This window comes from Mesoplodon bidens, assembly GCF_964165515.1.
Source record: "Mesoplodon bidens genome assembly, chromosome: 14".
NCBI classification, from domain to species: Eukaryota; Metazoa; Chordata; class Mammalia; order Artiodactyla; family Ziphiidae; genus Mesoplodon; species Mesoplodon bidens.
Window position 1 is genome coordinate 78,189,571 of NC_138170.1, and position 20,306 is coordinate 78,209,876.

Genomic DNA, 20,306 nt, shown 5'->3' on the forward strand with positions numbered 1-20,306 from the left:
TGGTGTCTCATTATTTTCATAGTTTGTAGTTGTGCTTAGCAGAGAGGAGTAGGGAAAAATGGGTCAAAGCCATTTTGTCCAAGCTGGAAGTTCCTTGTATATGTTTATCTTTTATATTTCTTTATATAAAAATTCATTTTGAGTTTTAGTAACCAGAATTTATTTTTAAAGCCTTATAGACATGATGAACAAGATAAGCTTATGTTATTTTGGTAAGTTTTGATAAATTTAGTTATTTTAGTATGTGGACACAAGTCCTAGATGAACACTTGTATATCAGAGTATATAATGATTATCCAACAAAGTATATTCTTTATCATGTGTTAAAAAAAAACACGTGCTCAAGTTCATTTTTAGGTCCATTTTCTTCTCATATAAGGTAAAGCTTTCGTAGCTACAGCGATAGAATTTAAAACTGCTTTATTAAGAGCTGAGTAATAACAACTTGACATCCTTTTTGATAACAGGGGAGTATGCAAGTGTCCATACACAAAATGGATAATTGTGTTAAGTTACTACATTTTTCACATTTGTATTTTAAACATGGGTGTCAATGCTCTGAAAAATAAGTTACTAATAATTGAAATGATTAGTGAGGATTCAGGAGAAAATGTTTCCTGACAAAGCCATACTCTTACAATTCTGTGTGAGAAAGGCACTGTACAAAAAACTTATTAGCAAACACATTTTTTAAAATGGAAACTAATATTTGTACACTAATATAAAAACAAACAGAGAGAGATCTAATTTATAGTTTCTAGTTTCTCTTTCCTTCCCTTATGATACAGTTCATGCCCTAAAAATTTCCAAGCTATTATAGTTTCTGAAAAGAAAGAAATCTAAATGATATTGAAAACATGAATCACTTTTTCCTAATCTCTTCATTGTCATGATATGGCTGCATTTCATGTAAAGGAGAATCATCTTGTTATTAATTATACTGCAGTTAATTAAAGAAACTGGAATATTGACACTGCTGGGAGACATAGCATTCAATTGTTTAAAAAATATTTTTTTAAGCACAAAACCTTCTCTACAAATAAACTCAGATTATAACTCAGAAAGAAGAAAGCAGCCATTTACCCTGCTGCGGACCTCCAGACACCTCCTTAGAACTTCTGGGACATCAGGGATTTTTGGAGCCCATTTTTCAGACGAGGAAAAATGAGACTCAAAGCAAGAGACTTTATTGAAATTACATAGCTAACCACAAGGCATCATCGGTTGAAACATAATGTCAATACACATGCTACCTCTGGGTCTTTTTTAGTGATTTCCTTTTGGTGGGATCTTTTTTTTAAACCTTACATCTATCTCCAATAAAAAAGAACAGCCAAAAATTTATGGTAACTCCATGAATATTTAATATAATTCTGTGTTACAAGACTTTATAGATAAATTATCTTCATTCATTCATTTGTATATCCACTCATTATTTCATTCGTTCACTAAATAAGTATGGTGCATTTACTCTATATCAGGCATTATTTTACGTAGTGGGGATAAACCAGTGAACAAATAAGTTTCTGTTTTCTCAAACAAATATGCAATATGTCACATACTTGTAAGTGCTAAGAAGGAAAATAAAGCAAGGCGAGGGAGGTAGATAGGGGTGGGGGAATGCTACTTTGGGAGGGCGGGTAGTTACGCAGTGTGTTCCCTCAAAAAGTGACATTTGAGAGATTTGAAAGAAATGAGAGAATGAGCCATGCAGGTATCTGAAGAAAGAACGTGCCAGGCAGAGGAAGCAGATCAAAGTTCCCCGGGAGTGATGACTGCACAGAGCGCCTGGGAGGCCCCGAGGCTGGAGAGGAGTTGAAGGTGGTGAGGTCAGATAATGACAGATGGATGTCTTGCGTTTGAGAGGGGTTTGGGGTTTTTTTAAACCTTTCTTTATAAATAGGCAAGAAAATATTGCCAAACTCCCAATTAGACCACTAATTTAAATAATTCAAACTTCTCTAGCTTACTGAGTCCTCTAGCTTCAGAGCATCCTGATCTGAGTATAATTATATATCAGCTCTGCTGCTTGCTAGCCGTGTTACCAGGACAGATAAGCCTGTTTCTTCATCTGTAAATTGAGGTTAATAAAACCTGTGCAGTTCTCCATACAAAACTCTTGTAAGGATCAGCTAACTTACTGTATTATAAAATTATTTTAAAAACAAGAAAAAGCTTTTGGGTTATTATTCCGTGGAAGAATGACATGGGACTTTAAGTCAGGTTTTGAAGGATCTGAATGGTCACTGTGTGAGCAAGACTCCACATGGTAATTACTAATAATTTCATTGTACATATCAACTTTTGTGAAAATGCAGAATTCATGGTATAACTTTTTCAGGTGACTGCTGGGGTCAGAGCCAGGGTGACCATTAAATCAAATGTTTTGGAAACATGCATTAGTATAGACAATTTAGCAACTATATAGGTAACCATCTATTCTCATTATTCTTTCAGAGTATCATCATCTGAGTCCAAATATAGAGAATCTATGTTGAGAAAGGCTACACAAGAGAACCAGCTTTTGGCTTACTTTTATATTTAAAACTGCTTTCTAACTTAAAAAAAGCAAACATTTTATTCACAGAGGTGTTGGAGATATGACTTGCTTGAGGACTGCCTCAATGTAAAAGAAGTATCATTTGGTTATTCAATGAGAGGAAAAATTAGTATTTTTAGTTGATAGACTTCTTTTGCATTAGAAATGGAGATGTGAATAAAAGTTATTTTACTTTATTTTGATTTATAGCAAAAAAAATTCCATGTCAAATGTCCTTTAGTAAAATCTTTACTTTCAAATTAGAGAAATTTTCTAGACAACATGAAGATTTGGCAATAGTCATTCTAAAATGAAAATTAGAAATGCAGGATAATTTAAACTAAAAACACTGGCTAACGTTGAGTATGGTGAACTATTATAATTTCACATGCAACAGTTCAGTATTTTAACATAACATACATTGAATGCCAATAAGCCAGTTCTATGGAAGTCTACTTGTTTGAATTTATTTTGCTAAAGAATGTTAAGAACCTTCCTGTGGCTTCGTTCTAAACAAGTTTTAACATAGATGTTTGAAGTTGGGTAAAACGTAGAGCTTTTGAAGGTTTTTGGGGGAGTAGGGGTGGGGGAGATGTTGTTGAATTTCCCCTTGACACACTGTAAAAGTTTCCCAAAGAGCATTTCATCAAAATAATCAAATTTGAATTTTTCCAGAAAGCAATTCCGTGGCCTTTGCTGTGGGTTTCAAGGGTGTGTTCCGCCTTCTAGGTGGACGTAACTGACACGGAGGATGAAGAGAAGCGCTATTCCCTCTTTGTGGAGCTCCTGGAGGCCAGTCACCGCGAGGTCGAGTTCCAGCATCTGGTTTTGCTCCTGCAGGCTTGGCCACCTGTGAAACGGGAATATACGTGAGTATTAACGTAAAAGTAGACTTCTATTTGTCTAGACAGTAGGTTTAAAAAATCACTACCTTCAGGGCCTCCCTGGTGGCGCAGTGGTTGAGAGTCCGCCTGCTGATGCAGGGGACACGGGTTCGTGCCCCGGTCCAGGAAGATCCCACTATGCCATGGAGTGGCTGGGCCTGCGAGCCATGGCCGCTGAGCCTGCGCGTCCGGAGCCTGTGCTCCGCAACGGGAGAGGCCACAGCAGTGAGAGGCCCGCGTACCGCAAAAAAAAAAAAAAAAAAAAAAAATCACTACCTTCAGAAGAGCCAATGAAAGAAATATATAAAATCAGTATAAACCTTTAGATGAGATTAGAATTGTTTTTCTTGAAATATCACAGTTTCTTTCCATTTCTCCTTACCCCTAAAGCCAAATATTTTATTCAGAAGTAGAGACAATGCTTCGTAATAACATCTGATTTAGGATGTCAGCAAAATAATTGTGAGCCAGTATTTTCACCAGGAAATGTTCTGACGCTCTTTTAACACGACTTACAACGCTAACTTGAGAATCCATGGGGAATTAATGGATAATTTCCGTTTATTGAGAACACACAGTGTTATGTGCAGTTGACATATACCGTCAAGTCACACAGCAAAGCTGCACGGGGAGGTGATGTTATCTAATTTTACAGATGAGAACACGGAAGCTCAGAAGTTAAACAGCTTCAGGCAGCACCTGGCCCTGAGGCGGAGGAGACGGAGTTCCAACAGCTGCTGGAACCTCCACAGCCCGTGCTGAGCCTCCGTGTCAGGCTGAGGTTGCAGCCGCCACTAGAGCTGCCCCGATAGTCACACAGTCCCCGTTTTGTCAGCCAAGGAGTCCTTTGGAAGAAGTGGCCAGATTTCCTCTGAGCACATATGATGTCTGTCAAGAACTGCTGCTCCTCTTGGGCAAAAACCAAGAGCATCCGTGCTTCTGTGGCAAATGTCTTGGAGGCCAGGACTCATCTTGCTCTTCCTGCGTCAGCCAGCACTTTGTGCACCCAGACTAGTACATGTCTCCACACCTCAGATGTTAAAAGAAGGATGTTTTCTCAAAAATAAAATGATTCCGTGAGCAGTTTAGGAGTGCTAGGGAACCTCTGGGCAAGCCTCTTTACCTTTACCCTCAGACGAGACCGTTAGGAATTCCTGACGCAAACCAAGGAGAGGGGCCTTTTGGTTTGGTTTTTTAACCAAGTGTTTTCGGAAAGGCAAGAAGCATCTCTTAGATCTCAAGCACCTGTGGCAGCGACGGCGTGCTGACGTCTGTGCCTGAGCATAGGTTCTTACCCTCACTCTGAAACCGTGCAGTGCAAGTTCCCACATCATAAAAGCCTTAGTTTCACTTGTGACAGTACCTTGAAACAGCATTTCCATTTGGTTCCCAATTATCTTGGCAGAGCTGCCTCAGGACCCGAGGGTGCTTGTTAAAAACAGAGTCCCATGCTTGGCTTGCCGAGTCCGACTCTCGGTACCGGGGCCTGGGCCTCAGTTTCTAAACGGCTCCTAGGAGATGATAACGGGAAATAGATCTGGGACCCACTAATTACATTTTCAGTAATGCTTCCCTTGTTTAGAAGGTAATGAGAGTTGAATTACAGATTTCTTCATATACTCAAAATGGATCTCTGAGTCTAAAGAGAATTTTTTAAATTGAAAGTATGATACTTCTGGTGGATTAGTTAACTGTGGTTCTACAGTTTCTTTTACTTTTGGAACACTGACCATTGCAAATCACTCACTTACCCACAAGAAGCAAACTCAGCTTACTTAAAACACTTACTGCATTTAAAACATTTAATGCATTTGTAGACAAAAAGATACTCATTTTCAAACATATAGTCTTGCTTTTGTAGTCCTGTGTGAAATTTGTAAGTTGCTAATAACCTGTGTTTTACAGACTTCCTTTATGAAATCATTAGCATCAGAACCAAGCATTACCAGTCCACTTAACCCTCTTACCAGCTATGTCTCCTCTACCTAAGAGATAACCAGTTATACATACATATTTGACTTAATAATAAGTCAAATAAAGTCCATTTCTGCTGCTTTCCTGGCTCAAATTGGTGTTTTAGCTCAGGAGAACGTATGAGGGAACACTTAAAACAGGTCCTTAAAAGTACTTGTGGATACTTTTTTCCCCCAGACAATCCAAAGTATGACTCTAGCACTTCCAAAACAACCAGAAAAGGGGAGGGGAGTGGGGAGGGAAGGATAGTGTGGCAGTGACTGAATGTTGCCAGTCAACATGGTAAAGTCAAAAATTTGACTTTCAAGACGTTTGTTTGATCCACATGACTGCTAATTTCCTGGTACCAACTTTGGATTTTTGGTTTTAGTCCTTTGTAAGAACATGTATGGAAAACATAATAGATTTGCATTAGGGAAGATCCGTAGTTTTCCTCCAGTGTATCACAGCTGGCTGGTGTAAAATACATTTTTTTAACTTTTTATTTTATATTGGAGCATAGTTGATTAACAATGTTGTGTTAGTTTCAGGCGTACAGCAAAGTGATCCAGTTATACATATACATGTATCCTTTTTCAAATTCTTTTCCCATTTAGGTTGTTACATAATACTGAGCAGAGTTCCCTGTGTGATACAGTAGGTCCTTGTTGGTTATCCATTTTAAATACAGCAGTGTAAATCTCAAAAGAAATGGTACAGATGAACTTATTTACAAAACAGAAACAGACTCACAGACTTAGAGGACAAACTTATGGTTACCAGGGGGGAAGGGTGGGGGGAAGGGATAGTTTAGGGAGTTTGGGATTGACCTGTACACACTGGAAAAACACATTGGAAAATGATAGTTGTTATAAAAGCCACTGGGATGCATTGTGCAATTCTACTTCAGGGAGGTGGCCTGTTAGGGAAAACCCCAGGAGAACTGAATCCAGACTTTAAAGAGGAAAGCAGAGGGTGAGTCCTCTAGTGTACGAAGACTCATCCATCAACCCGATGCTCTCTGAGCTTTGTTTGTACCTTGAAATAAGCAGCATTCGTTGTCCTCACAAGTTGTTAGTTTGAGCTGAGACACAAAGGCTTTGCCAAAGGCTAGTATTCTGAATCCCCTTGTTGTTGCACTTGATGTTTTTCTCAGGCACAAGGAATGAAATTCCTTCAAGGGAGGGAGCATCCTTTGGTTTTCGGTGGCTAGAAGCTAGAGCTGTGCTAATGAGACAACAGACTCTTAATAAAGAGTAAAATTATTGTAAAATGTTGTAAGTAAAATCAGTACCCCAGAATGAATGTACCTTTCACTTGTCTCTTGAAATACAAATCGTGATGTTTTTATGAAGTCACGGTAGCAGCTGCCAGAGAAGGGAAACAAAAGGCAAACTTTTGTGCTTTTGTGTCTCAGAAATAAGAGAAGTAAATAGTAAGATGTGCCTGCTATTGAGAGTGATAGTTCACAATGACAAACGTCATTCATTAAGCCATGCAAGCCTGCAAGGAAAACATTAAATTGCCTTTTCACAGTGAGAAGAACCAAGGCCCAGAAAGGTTGGGTGGCCTCCCCAGAACCATACAACTAGGCTGAGAGTGTATAAGTCACTTCTGTGACTCGCGCAAGCAGTCAGGGAGCCAGAATGTCAGCCTGAATTGCTGGGCTTCAAAGCAGTCTGTGCTGGTCGGCGTCCACCCACTGGTTCCATGCTGCTGGGGCACTTGTCCATACCACAGCAAGCTCTTTCCCCATGTGGGCTGGTATCTTTACTCCAAGATAGACGTGAAGGAACACATCATGTAGATTATGATTGCAATTTGCCAAAAGCATTTTACTTGAAAAAGTGGGATTTCTTTTCTATTTTAAAATTTCTTATCACAATTGTTATAAGTTTCGTCGTTTCCCATGCCTTGCATTTTTCTCCCTTCGAACCAGCATAACCAATAATCCGTGGGTGAGACTGTCTACAGTGATGCTAACCAGATGTACGGTGGAGAACAAGGAAGTGCTGGGGAATGAAGTTTTGAAAATCTGCCGCTCTTTATATAACACCGAACAGGTGCTCCCTGCAGAGGTGAGTGGGTATTTCAAGTGCCTTTCCTGGGGGATATCCCTTTCCTTTTCCCAGCTCTTTGGTATAAACGATACCAGTGACTGTACTTGGGGAACATTTAGCTTAAGTTATCGGTAGGTAAAGTAAAGCCTGTAACTTGTGACCGATCAAATGAAGAAAAGCAGGGCTAAAAGGATTCTTTGAGGTCATTTTCTCTTTGTTGGAGCTCTGAAGCATTTTTCCTTTTACAAGTCCCTGAGTAGAACCCAGTTTTCTGGGTTTTTTGGGTGCCCTTTTATGTATAACTCAAGTTTCTGTTCTAAGAGGTCACGGTAGCTCAAGTGTCCTGTCTGGCTGACCCAGGCCAGTTGGTAACATAGCAGCTACCTTAGCACTCCTCGGCAGGTAACCAGCCACTCTGATTTTCACATACTTTTTTTGACATCATTGTAATAAGATTGCATAACCACAATATTTATTCTCTGTAAACGTGGTAAAAACTCAGCCCCCTCCATGTTGACCTTGTTCTCTATTTGATCCCATAATATGACTGTCCCAGAGATATTTGTGTAATACATATATTCTAAAATAAGCACATATTAACTACAGCCCCCTGCTGTGGATCTGACCTCAGCAATGTATTGTTTGAGCAATTTACATGTCTTAAATTTAAGCATTTGTATAATGGCACTAAACTGATTAATTGGTTTTTGAGTTTCTACCACATAGCAGATAAACTTGAAAATAAAATTGTAAATATGATTCTTTGAATCTTCATTGTCATCACTCAAGGAAAATATTCTCTTTATGAATGCAATTTAATGAATTGTTTTCTGAATGAAGGATTGTCTAAGTGTTTTTTAATTGAATTTAAAATACTGTGTCCATTTAAAGACGTCTTCAACCACCAGAATGACAAAATTATTCTATAAAATATTTAAAGTACCAGCACCAAAGATAACTTCCCCTTACTCCGGTAGCCTGTGATTTGCTTGTATCAGACACTTATCTACCTGTGATCGGCTCTGCTATATTGTGAGCACCTGGAGGGTAGGAACCATGGCTGTAGCATCTCTATTTCACGCAAGGCAGGATTCAGCATACTGTAGAGAGTGGGGACTCAGCACACTGTATTACCCCCACCAGGGTAAGTAAATAACATGGGTTTCATCTCTGCCTTAACATAAGCTAAGATCGAGCATTGTTAGATTAGGACCAAACACCAGAAGTGTCCTCCTGTCAGCTCTATTGAATCTAGGTTAGGAAAACATTAGTTAGGACCTCTGGACCTCCACTTTCTTATCTCTGAAACAAGGGGTTAGACCACCTGACCTCAGCGGGGACTCTTGTTTCGACTGTTCTGTGAGGTCTCCAGTCCTGGGGGGAGCGTGAACTGAGGCTGTCTCTTCACTTCTTCATCCGTAGCGCTTAGTTCCTTGCCTCTCGTGAGTCCATCATTCTCTTGGGGTGAGGAGTAAGGTACTGGATCGAGCCCCATTTTGAAGTAGGTCATTATCGCTTCTCTGTTCCAATTTGATGATTTGAAAGATCATCCTCAAGAGTTCTGTTGCCACAGTGTCTTTTCCTCATTTTTGTTTTGCTACCTCCTGTATTTTAATTGGGTACATATGTAGATTTTTTTTCTTAGGATGCCATGATTGAAGGAACTTTGCAAATGTCGTGTACTATTTTTATTAATCACTAAATTTGCTCAAATGTGAATTAGAATTGTTACAAAGGAAGGAACAGTATTATCATAAAATGGAAATGTCTTGTTAAGTTTATTTTACCACATTTGGAATCTACATAGTCTCATTTCAGACTTCCATGAGATTTAATATCACTGTGGCAGTAAACTTATCCATGACTCACTTCTTTTTTTTTTTTTTTTTTGCGGTACGCGGGCCTCTCACCGCTGTGGCCTCTCCCGTTGCGGAGCACAGGCTCCGGACGCGCAGGCCCAGCGGCCATGGCTCACGGGCCCAGCCACTCCGTGGCATGTGGGATCTTCCCAAACCGGGGCACGAATCCGTGTCCCCTGCATCGGCAGGCGGGCTCTCAACCACTGCGCCACCAGGGAAGCCCCACTCCTTTTTACTCCAGTACCTTCGGTTGCCCTACTGCCCGGTGTGTGAAGTGCATTTGCCTGATCATCTCTGACGGGACTGAAAGGGGCTTACTTTCTCCTTCATCCCCATTTCCCATCCTCCTACCAAGTTCCCACATGTAGAGATGTTTTTTCTTTGTGGCTCTTTTCACGATCGCCTGCTGTTGCTCACGGTACTTGTTTACTTGTGGCCGTGATGGTTTTGCTGATGGAAAATATTAGAGAAAGATAAAATCACTGTTTCTCACAGGTCCTGTGTCCCCCAATCTTGAAAGTTAACACATCCTCCTCCTCAGCTTCTGTCCATGGCAATGCGTGCAGCGTCCTCAGGAGTGGGGTATCTGTAGAACCAGAAATTGGCAACTTGGCATAAAACAGGTTCCTGGCATTTAGATGTAAAATCCCAAGTTCCATCTGCCTGTGGCTGCCCCCGAGGGTCCCTGCAGAGGCACAGCAGGAACTAGCGTGGCAGATGCTGCGGCGGGTGTGTGGGAGCCCGCCCCCCAGCTCCCGAGCGAGCCCAGCTGACCCCGGCTTCTCAGTCTTAGCGTGATTGTCCTCTCTCATGGCTGAGGCACTCCTGAGGATGTCAAGGGCTTGATTTTTTGAATCGACGACACCCACCCCTGCACACCTTGTGCTCCACCCTCTTGCTATGGGCCCTGCCACACCTTTAGGTGCTGGATACCCCAGGGCCAGTGGGAGGGTGGCGTGAGAACAGAAGGACCGCTGGTGGACCGATCCCGCTGCTCTGACAGCCATCAGCCACGGGGCCCAGGGCATCACCGTAAACCCCAGTCCACAGGGGGGAGCAGCGCCCAGGGTTCTGGCCTGGCTCTGGGCCCCAGCCCACCTGCTCCTCTGTATTCAAGGCCTCTCGTGGTTGTTCTGTGTCCTGATGGCCAGACAGGTTTGAGCTGCGAACGTACCATATAAGGGGTTTTGTGGTTCCCTTTGCTGCTTTGACCTTTCCTGCAGCTCCCGAATCCCTTTATAAACATCCTAATAAACTGTCCTCTTGTAACAGAGGGGAAATACCTGGTGAATGTAGTATAGTCCCTAATTACAAGTAAGCATTTAGCCAGTAACTGTTAGCTAAGAGATAAAAAGCACTCAGTGGCTCTCATAAAGTGAATTCTTCCATTCCTGGGTGACCTTGTCTGGCTCTGGGATATCTAGCCATTATGCCTGCTCAAAGGGGTGTATAGGTTATTTCCATAAATTTTTCATCAAAGCTAAGATCAGCCAAGTGACATGCTTCTTCCAAATATCATAAGTTACTGAGAAGTACCTATTTACCAATTACTGATAACTTATTGAATAAGCGTATATGAGAGTGAAGAGAGAGAATACAAATAATTTGGGGTACAGTATGTACTAAGCAAGTTTGGAATACAGAGAAGGAAAAACCTTCTTGCCCTCAGGTGAAGCAGATAGACAAATGAACGATTACAATAAGACAAGATGACAGATAACGTAGGAAATATTCAACGAGGTAGAGCCAGAATACAGGAGCGCCAAACCTGGGACATCAGAGGTACCATCGCAGGGAATGGAATTTTCTTGTGCCCTTGTAAGCTGAGACCTAACCATGAGTAGGGGTTAATCAAAGAGAGAGAGAGACAGCAGAGGTTACACCATGTGCGAAGACCCAGAGGTCCAGGAGAGCCTCACACTCTCCGCTGCACCCTCCACTGTGGTAGCCATGGGCCACACGTGGGTATGAAAATCAAGCTTAAGTGAAATTGAATAAAATCTAAAATGCAGTTTCTCAGTTGCACTAGCCACATCTCAAATGCTCACAAGCCCCACGTGGCCCACGGCTGCCCTGCTGGGCAGCGCAGCTCAGAGCATCCCGTGGTGAGAGGAAGGTCTCCCGGGCAGGCGCTGCTCTCAGAGGACTGTGCAGGGTGGGACGGCAAGGCCGTAAGACTACAGGGAGGAGGGCAGAGGAAGCAGGTTGGTGCGTGGCAGCTGGGCTAGACTGTCACGCACGGGAGTTTATATTTCGTCTTCCCAAATGTTTTCTGCAGGTTTTGGCATCCCAGATTAAAAATCCTCATTTCTCTTTGGCCCGGATGCTGGGTGAGGGGCCTGTGTATGCGGTATGTGCCCTAAGGCATGCAGAGCGCTTTCCTGAATGAGAATCCGTGTTTGAAGTACACATTTTACAGCTGATATTGATCACCTTCACACGGGTTTGGGGGGCCCAGCCTTCCAGTCTGATTTCCAGCAGTGGCCTGCTGGGTGCAAGCTAATAAAAGACAGTGAGTGGAATTCCAAAGAGACCTTTATCCCAAGCTTTAAGTAGGGCTTCTTTATGTCAGCCTTCTTTTATCTACTCTTGATAATAACGTAAAGGAATTATGAAAATGTCATGCATTTCAGTTTTTCTTCTCCGATGTGCTCCTGTTGGAGCAGTGCAAGAGGAAGGTCGTCCCACACAGGGCGGTGATCCCCAGTTCTTTCAAAAACAGCCCTCGCTTTATATAATGAGGTTGTGCTCATCGTCCGGTCTTCGGTCCAAGTGTTCTGTTCTTCACGTTACAGCTAAAGTCAGGACACCGAGGGAACATGTAACTCAGCAGGGAAGAATAATAGCTTGAAAATTTATTGTCTATGCTTTTATACTTCTGTTGTGAAAGATTATCGTTTGTTATCTTATAGAAAAGCCTGCTCCCTGATGGCAGGTTCAGCCAGCATAGAAAAAGGGCTGCGAATAAAATGCAAATATGTCTGTGACGATCTAAATCCATTTTCATTTTTCTGGACCACAGATAGTTTTTATGAAGATGGAGCATCTTAAGTATATCAAGCATCCAGTTTACATTGACATTAACTATAAACAGGTTTTAAAATATGTGAATTGCTGATTTCCTTTGTTACAGTGGGTGATAACTAGATATTTTTGATAATATTAACAATTGACAATAGTTTTTATTGTTAAGCGTCTAGTGCTGAGCATTGTACATTATTATGCACTAATACCTATTCACACACACACACACACACACACACACACCCCACACTGCAGAGTAGATACAGTTTACCTCTATTTTACTTGGGAGGAAACTAGGGCTCTGAGAGTTTAGGAAAATAAATTCCAGTCCTATATCCATCCATCGGGATCCTATGCATCCATTAAAATAGCAACGTTGTAGATGAATAGCTGATACTTGGAAAGATTTTAGGAATAGATGGTGAAGTGAGTGAAACAGGTACCAAACACTAAATCAGGGTGGTCCCATGTGTGCATTTTGTACAGACACAGACAGACACACACACTCATAGGAGAAGGTGTGGAAAGACACAAGCAGAATCGTGCCAGCGCTTCGATGCGCTTCCTTTCCTTCTCACTCACAAAGTTGCCCTTGTGCTTCCAGGGTGTGAAGGAGCTGTGCTCGCTGCTGTTCCACCAGGCCCTGCTGCTCCCGTCTCTGAAGCTTCTCCTTGAGAGCCGAGACGAGCATCTGCACGCCATGGCCCTGGACCACATCACCGCCATTGCTAAGGTGCGGAATTTCTTTCTTACGTTTCAGAGAAGTGAATTAGTATTGCCGTTCTCATCAAGAACAACCGTGATTTACTCAGGACTATTTTGTCTCCACTCTGACCACATTAGCTGTTTCTGTTTGTCTAAGTAGATATTTGTCTATTTTACAAACATTCACTAAACTCCTCCCATGAACCACACTCTGGGTTTAGGTGCCAAGAATACAAATCCAGATCATGAAGCATTTTCTCTAGAGAAGCAGTATATTAGTCTCTTTAAGAAAATGTCAAAGCAGCCTGGGACTAGTGGACTAGTCCTTGCCACTTGAGATCTTGGTCGAGGATCTCCTAGCATCAAGCAGGTTTTCTGTGCCTGCACGTGTTTGGTTATCTACTAATTAAAGGTGAGAAAGAGTCATGTTTCCTGACACCATCGGAAATCTCAAGCTCGTGTTTCCTCTGGCGGCCGACACCGCCACTGAAGCCCCTCCTAGTTTGAGGAGTGGGGGGCTAGTGTCAAGGCTGGAGAGTCCTCCCTCAAGGCTGTTGCCTTGTTATCATGATTAAGGAAGAAGCTTTCACTTCCCTTTTTAAATTTTACACTTTAGGATTAGATAGCTCAGGGTTGTGTTTAATGAATTTACATTGTATTATCCTTACTGAAACCCTTCTGCAGGGCGATCATTCTTTCATTTGAAGCGTGTATGTGTGTGCTTTAACAAAAATATAAAAGGATGTCTTTTAGGGACCAGACAGGGCAGAAGAATCCTAGAGCAGTGGTGCAGTGAAGAGATTGATGAAAAGATGTCATGGATGTACAATTTTGTTAATGACAAAGGATGCAGAAAGCAGAACGTAATTGCATTTGGAAACAGTAATAATGAACAAAATGAGAAAAACCTAGTGCCTTTTTTCATTTAGATGTATTTTCAAAATAATGTAAAGTTTCTCTAAAGATTTTGTGTTAAAAATGCCCTTCGTTATCACTGATAGTTGAGCATAACAAGGGCCTTTCTAGAAACTAGACTGAAGTAGGGAATTGAGGGGACTTGTCCAGCGGTAACCTCCCTGTCTCTCTGTGCTGAAATAAAAGTTGCATAATGTTGGGAATTTACAAGAAACTAAGAACTGCAGTGAGGTTTTTTTTCTTAGCTGATTTTTAATTGCAAATCCAAGACATCAGGAAGAAGGGAAAACTGGAGAAAATCAGGCTGCACACTTTCAGTGTCTTTTTTCCCTCACCACCCTTTAACGTATTCATATCTCTGCTCAGGTCTTCCCACTAAAACTTGCCATGGGCCTCTTTGAGCATAAAACAGTGATGTATTAAACATTGCCGTTCCCCATTCATCCTGTGTAGGGCATTCCTGACACACTCCTGAATCCCATAGGTGAGCGTGTCCGTTTTCATTTTAAAGATTCTTTATCTCAAATGCATCAGAACTGCAACTAGAAGGGGGGCTCCCTAACTGTGAACCAGCCCTGCTGCCTGCCACACACCCCTGCCTACACGCATGTGCACACGCACATGTGCACACACCATCAAAATAAGAAATCAAATGGGAATGTTGCATCACCCAAGTCACTTTTAAATGGCACTAGTTTCCCTCCATAATGCTTTGATCTGCACGTTTGACGTGCAGCACTGTGCTAAAAGTCTGTGGGTGGTTCGCCTAGGGTTGTGATGAGAACACCCAAAACCTCTGTGGCCTTCAGGTGTGAAAATCAAAGCCAGAGGTGTAAATTGCTGAGGTGAGTCACTTACCTACCACTGAGACCCTTACTTTTAGGAATTCAGTAATGACACTGACTTGTAACTTCTCTGCACTAAGTTGAGTACTCACATTAGGCTGGCCCATCTGTGACCTTCAAGTGTGTTCATGGAAGCTTTTTCATCCTCCAGAGAAATAAAGTGTTGCAGATTTTTCCAGTTTTTAAACATTTTTTACCTTTTTATTTTGAGATAGTTTTAAGTTCACATTCGGTTGTAAAAAATAACAACAAGATTTTTTGTACCCTTCACCCAGTTTCCCCAAGTGGTAACATCTTGCATGACTATAGTATAATTATCACCAAGACGTTGACAGTGATACAATCTCTGGACCTGATTTGGATTTCACAGTTTTACGTGCCCTCGTGTGTGTGTGTGTGTGTCTGTCTGTCTGTCTGTCTGTGCATAAAGTTCTATGCAGTATTGTCCCCTGGGGATTCATGTGACTACAGTGAGGATCCAGAGCAGCTCCATCACAAGGATCCCCCAGGCCACCCCCTATAGCCACAGCCAGCCCCTCCCTCCCCCACCCACCCAGCAGCCAGTGGCAGCTGCTAATCTGTTCTCCATCTCTGTAATTTTGTCGTTTCAAGAGTGCGATATAAATGAAAAGAAATGACTATAATTTATCATTGCTCTCCCAGCACCATTAAAAAGTCATGTTATACTTTTCTAAGGGAAGAGTTTCACTGGGCCTTTTTGCAGGGCTCCTGTCAAGCTATTTTAAATCATACTTGGTATTACAGTGAAAAATATAAAACGTTGGCTTTCTTTTTTTGTGTTTATTTTGCTATTCACTCTGTCCACTACTGGGGGGCCCTGAGTACATTGGTTACTTGCTTCTGCCCTTTTGGTTGTTGACGGTAATTCCTGTTGACATTAAAAAAAAAAAAAAATCTGTCAAAGGAACTCCTCTGATGGGAAATTGTTCCCGCACAGTGAGTGGATCCAGGCAGAAAAAACGCCTCCACTTGCTTGCTGATAGCTTGTATTATTCTGCTATTTGTTATAAGATACTGACAGCTTTATAGGTGTTTACATTTTAAAAGATGGTACTTAATGCTGATGCCAGAGATTACACCAGCTTCTCCTCCAATAGCGGCGCTCACTTCTTTCTCTAAGCTTTTCTGAAATTGCAAGCCTCTGGTGTTTGGCATGTCCTTACAAATGGCCAACAGCCTCTTCCTAGGCCAGAAATAGAAAGGCCTTCTTAGAGATTATGTCGCTGATGAATAATTAAAACCCTGGTGTGGTCCTGACTGCCGGATCACCCTCTCCATCAGCCTTGGTGAGACTTAGAGCTCACCTTCAAAACCTTCTTCTCTCCAAGAAGTATATTCGTTGCTGGTGGGTCTGAATCTCATCTCTGGGATACTTTCTACCAGGTGGAAGTCTCTTGACTCATCCCATCAAAGTAAGCAGGTGTGTATTTACAATAGCTTCATAGACTGAAACATTTCCCGATTCATAATCCAGATGTGTGGTGGCTTCGGCTCTTCATTGCTTCGTCCTTTTTAGTACTGCTCAGTGCCTCTGCCCCGACGCCACATCGCAGGGACTGTCCTGGACCACGTGCCTATTAAAAGAATCATTCATGGAAGGGTTTACGACCTTTGGCACCTAATTAAGTGTTTCTCCCTGATGCTAGTAATACCTATCTTCCAGTACCAACTGTGCCAGGTGTTATAATAGGAACATCCTGACCTTCCCTTTTTAATAATCCTCTGGAAAGATACCATTCTGGTTTCGCAGATGAAAACACTGAGACTCAGAGGTCACACGGCTAGTAAGTAGCCTGACCTGAAATTGAAACCCTGGATCCAGCGTTCAGAGCCTGTACTTGACCACGCCGCTTCTTTTGACCTAACTTAGTGGGCCCTCTGATATTGGAAAAGGGTTATCTCCACAGGGTAGTGAACTTGCTGACAGCATCTTGAACCATATAATATCAGCACTGAAAAGAGTAGCGTAGAGCTAGTTTGACAGCTTGCCCGGTATAGGGCTTCCTTTTTCAAATCCGCTAAGTCACTGGGCACTGGTCCAGCCCGGCTAGGGCTGGGGAGCCGACCACTCCCTGGGTGCTCTGTGCTGTGCTTTGAAAGCCCTCGTAAGAGGGCACCTCTAGAATGAAGCCTGCAGCCTTTATCTTGAACATGTGGATCTCACTTCTGCCCGGTGCAATTGCTTCCACAACACAGTCCTTCATGGTTTTAATAAATGTGATTCTTATCTCCTTTAATTTTGCCATGAAGGTACTGGAACCTACCAACATTACTCACAGTGACCAGTGTCTAGGTTGGAGGGAGAGCCTTAAAGATTCTCAGAAAAGCATGCTTGGATTAACATGTTTATAGTCGACCCTTGAACAGCACAGGGGTTAAGCCACGTGAAAGTTAGGCTCGGCCCTCTGTATCCGAGGCTCCTCTGAATCCACATCTGAGGTTCCTCCACATCTGTGGATTCAACCAACGAGGGACTGTGCTGTGCTGTAGTATTTCCTACTGAAAAAAAATCCACATGTAAGTGGCCCAGCACAGTTCAGACCCACGTTGTTCAAGGGCCAACATGTATATAAAACCGGGAAACCTTCCTTTCTTTGTTCCCCCTTTAACTCAATCCAGATTTCCAACAAGGACCTCCCTGGTGAGCATCTGTCCTCGCTGTAGCGCTCCCGTGGTATTGCCGTCTCGTGTTGAAGTCAGGCTCACACATGTCCCCCCCACCGCCTCGGCGTGCTGTGATAACAGGGACCTTGGGCTGGGCTCCCAACAACCCTGTTTGGTGTCTGCAAAGCCCTTCTTTTGTTTTGGCCCTTATGTCAGCTGGTTTTCTTCTAAGCGTATCCAAACCAGGTTAGGCTGAAGTGGTCCAGTCATGCAAAGAAGGATCAAGTGAGTGTTTTCCTGTATCTTTTACAGATACCAATTGACATTAAACTGATCTATTTTTTTTAACATCTTTATTGGAGTATAACTGCTTTACAATGGTGTGTTAGTTTCTGCTGTATCACAAAGTGAATCAGCCATACATATACATACATCCCCATATCCCCTCCCTCTTGCGTCTCCCTCCCCCCCTCCCTCCCCAACCCCTCTAGGTGGTCACAAAGCACCGAGCTGAGCTCCCTGTGCTATGCGGCTGCTTCCCACTAGCTATCTGTTTTACATTTGGTAGTGTATATATGTCCATGCCACTTCCTCCCAACTTACCCTTCCCCCTCCCCACGTCCTCAAGTCCATTCTCTACGAAACAGACCTATTTTTACAATCACTGTTCTTTTGTCTCTTTTAGTACCAGGCTCTTTTTCTCAGAATTTTGGGCATATCTACTTATTTCTAAATAGCATTTTAACTTGTACATACCTAGACATGTTGCTTTCACCCATCTTCCTTCATCCTCAGCTGGTAGTTGGTCTTCTCAGTGAAGGAAGCTCTGCAACAGAATATCTCCCAGTCGTCTCAGCTGGTTGCCTCTAACGACAGGCAGCTCACTCCCTATGGGCTAACCTATTAGATTTCCAGACAGCTCTGATGGGTGGCTGCCTTACTTAGTGTGAACAGACGTATAAAGCACCACTGTGCATAGGCTGGTACTGTGTGCTGGAGTGAGGAATGGGTAAGACATTTGTAAAGACGAAATAAAATACACATCCATCAGTGTAGAGGAATTATCTCATCAGGAGATTGACGTATGAAATAATAACACAAGGAATTAAGCAAAGTAGAAAGGGGGCAAGTACAAAGTTTGGAACTAGCCAAACTCAGGGCCCCAGAATGGGTCATAGAGGTGACCACGCTTGAATCGTCAAAGATTCTCTCCCATTGTTAGATCCTCAGTCAGAGGACTGTCCTAATTTTGGATTTAGAAGAGGTGTGTGTACTACTAATCCCATGCCAGGAGCGGAGCTGATGCTGTGCCAAGAAATGGAACCTGAATGTCATGCAAATAAATAGAGAAAACAAAAAGTTACCTGCAGGCATTTTTCTTATTCCAAGTATACACTTCTGTTGCCCTTTTATTTTTCTGCACTTGTAGTTGATATATTTAATAACTTTTAATAGTAATAGTATATGTAGCAGTGAGACAAATATCCTCCCCTAAAGGAAACAGTGAAATAATATTAAATAATCTTCTTTAAAGTAATTGAAATGAGGTTGTGCATGCACTAGGCTACTGGGATTTCAGCTTCTCTCCTTACTGTAATTACTCTTAGCTTCGTACAGATCCATAAAATCAAAGATTTAATTCAGAGAAGGTTCATTACCTATTGTTGAAACAGGAATTAAGCAGTTAACATTTTAATGGCTTGGAAGACAGTAGTGCTTTGTGCTTTAATAAGTTTTTTTCCCCAAGATCTGCAAAGTTTCATTTACTCTCAAAAATTAATCACCGACCAAAAAAAAAAAAAAAAATCACTGACAGAGACGGCAAGCCTTTTACTCATTGTATGATATATGTAAGGCCGCCTTCTTCTTCTATGCTTTATTCCTGATTTGTTTGACTCTAATAACTCCAGCCATTTACTGAACTTGAACTCTACAGGCATTGTGCTAGGCAGTTAAAAACATAGATTATCTCAACCCCTGTCTGTTGTCTGTATTTCACATATGGAAACTGGGGCCTGGAGAGGTTATCCTTAACAAGGTCATACATCTATGTAGCTAAAAAGCCAGAATTGGAAATTGGTCTCTCACCCCAAAGCCTGTCTGCTTTCTCTTCACAAGACGACTACTTCGCACTCTAATTCAGAGTTATTTGATCAAAGGAATTAAATCAACTAATCCTCCTGGACTTCTCACATATTTATTTCAAACATCCAACGGACTCCAAAAATGACTGAATATATTTTCTTCCTCAAGCCCTTAAAGCACCAATCCAGCCAATGTCAGGGATGCGTGATTTTCCCCAGACCATACACCAAAGTGATTCCCAACCAATTAAAAAGTTAAGATATTTTTAAAATCAGAAAATTATATATATGTATATGTATATACACACACACACACACACACACACACACACACAAACATACACATACACGCATACATATCAGATCCTTGAAGCAAGTATAGTTTCCAAGCTTTAAAGCAATAGGAAAAGGATCATAAAGGAACAGATCCTTTCCTGATGATATAAAAATGTAAGACTTCTACAAGACAACAAATAACCAAAACAGAATTGCAAACAACAGATTAGAATGTCCCTTATATCAATAACTAAAATCAAATTTAATGTTTAAGTTATACAAAGAACTCCTTCACATGTGGAAAATGATGTTGAAACTCCAGTTAATGAGCAAAGGATTTGATCCTTCCCACAAGAAAAGATAAAAATGACAGGAAATGTATGGAAAAAATTCATTCTTGCAAATAAACAAACTGAAATAAAATCACCTTTGAGGTTCCTATGCATATCTCCTACATTAGCACATGAGTTTCTTTTCAAAACAGTAACATCCAAAGCTGAGAAGTGTGCAGTGGAACTGACCCACTCCTCCCCTGAC

At 41.9% G+C, this 20,306-nt stretch overlaps 1 protein-coding gene across 2 annotated transcripts in view; it reads left to right on the forward strand.

Annotated features, from left to right (window-relative positions):
* NBAS (NBAS subunit of NRZ tethering complex) overlaps positions 1 to 20,306 on the forward strand; it is a 342,685-nt gene that overhangs the window by 316,804 nt on the left and 5,575 nt on the right. For both annotated transcript variants that reach the window (XM_081254071.1, XM_081254070.1), the window contains 3 exons: positions 3,269 to 3,408; positions 7,316 to 7,454; positions 12,924 to 13,052. In XM_081254071.1, coding sequence (XP_081110197.1) covers positions 3,269 to 3,408; positions 7,316 to 7,454; positions 12,924 to 13,052 — 408 coding nt within the window. The remainder of the gene's footprint in view (positions 1 to 3,268; positions 3,409 to 7,315; positions 7,455 to 12,923; positions 13,053 to 20,306) is intronic.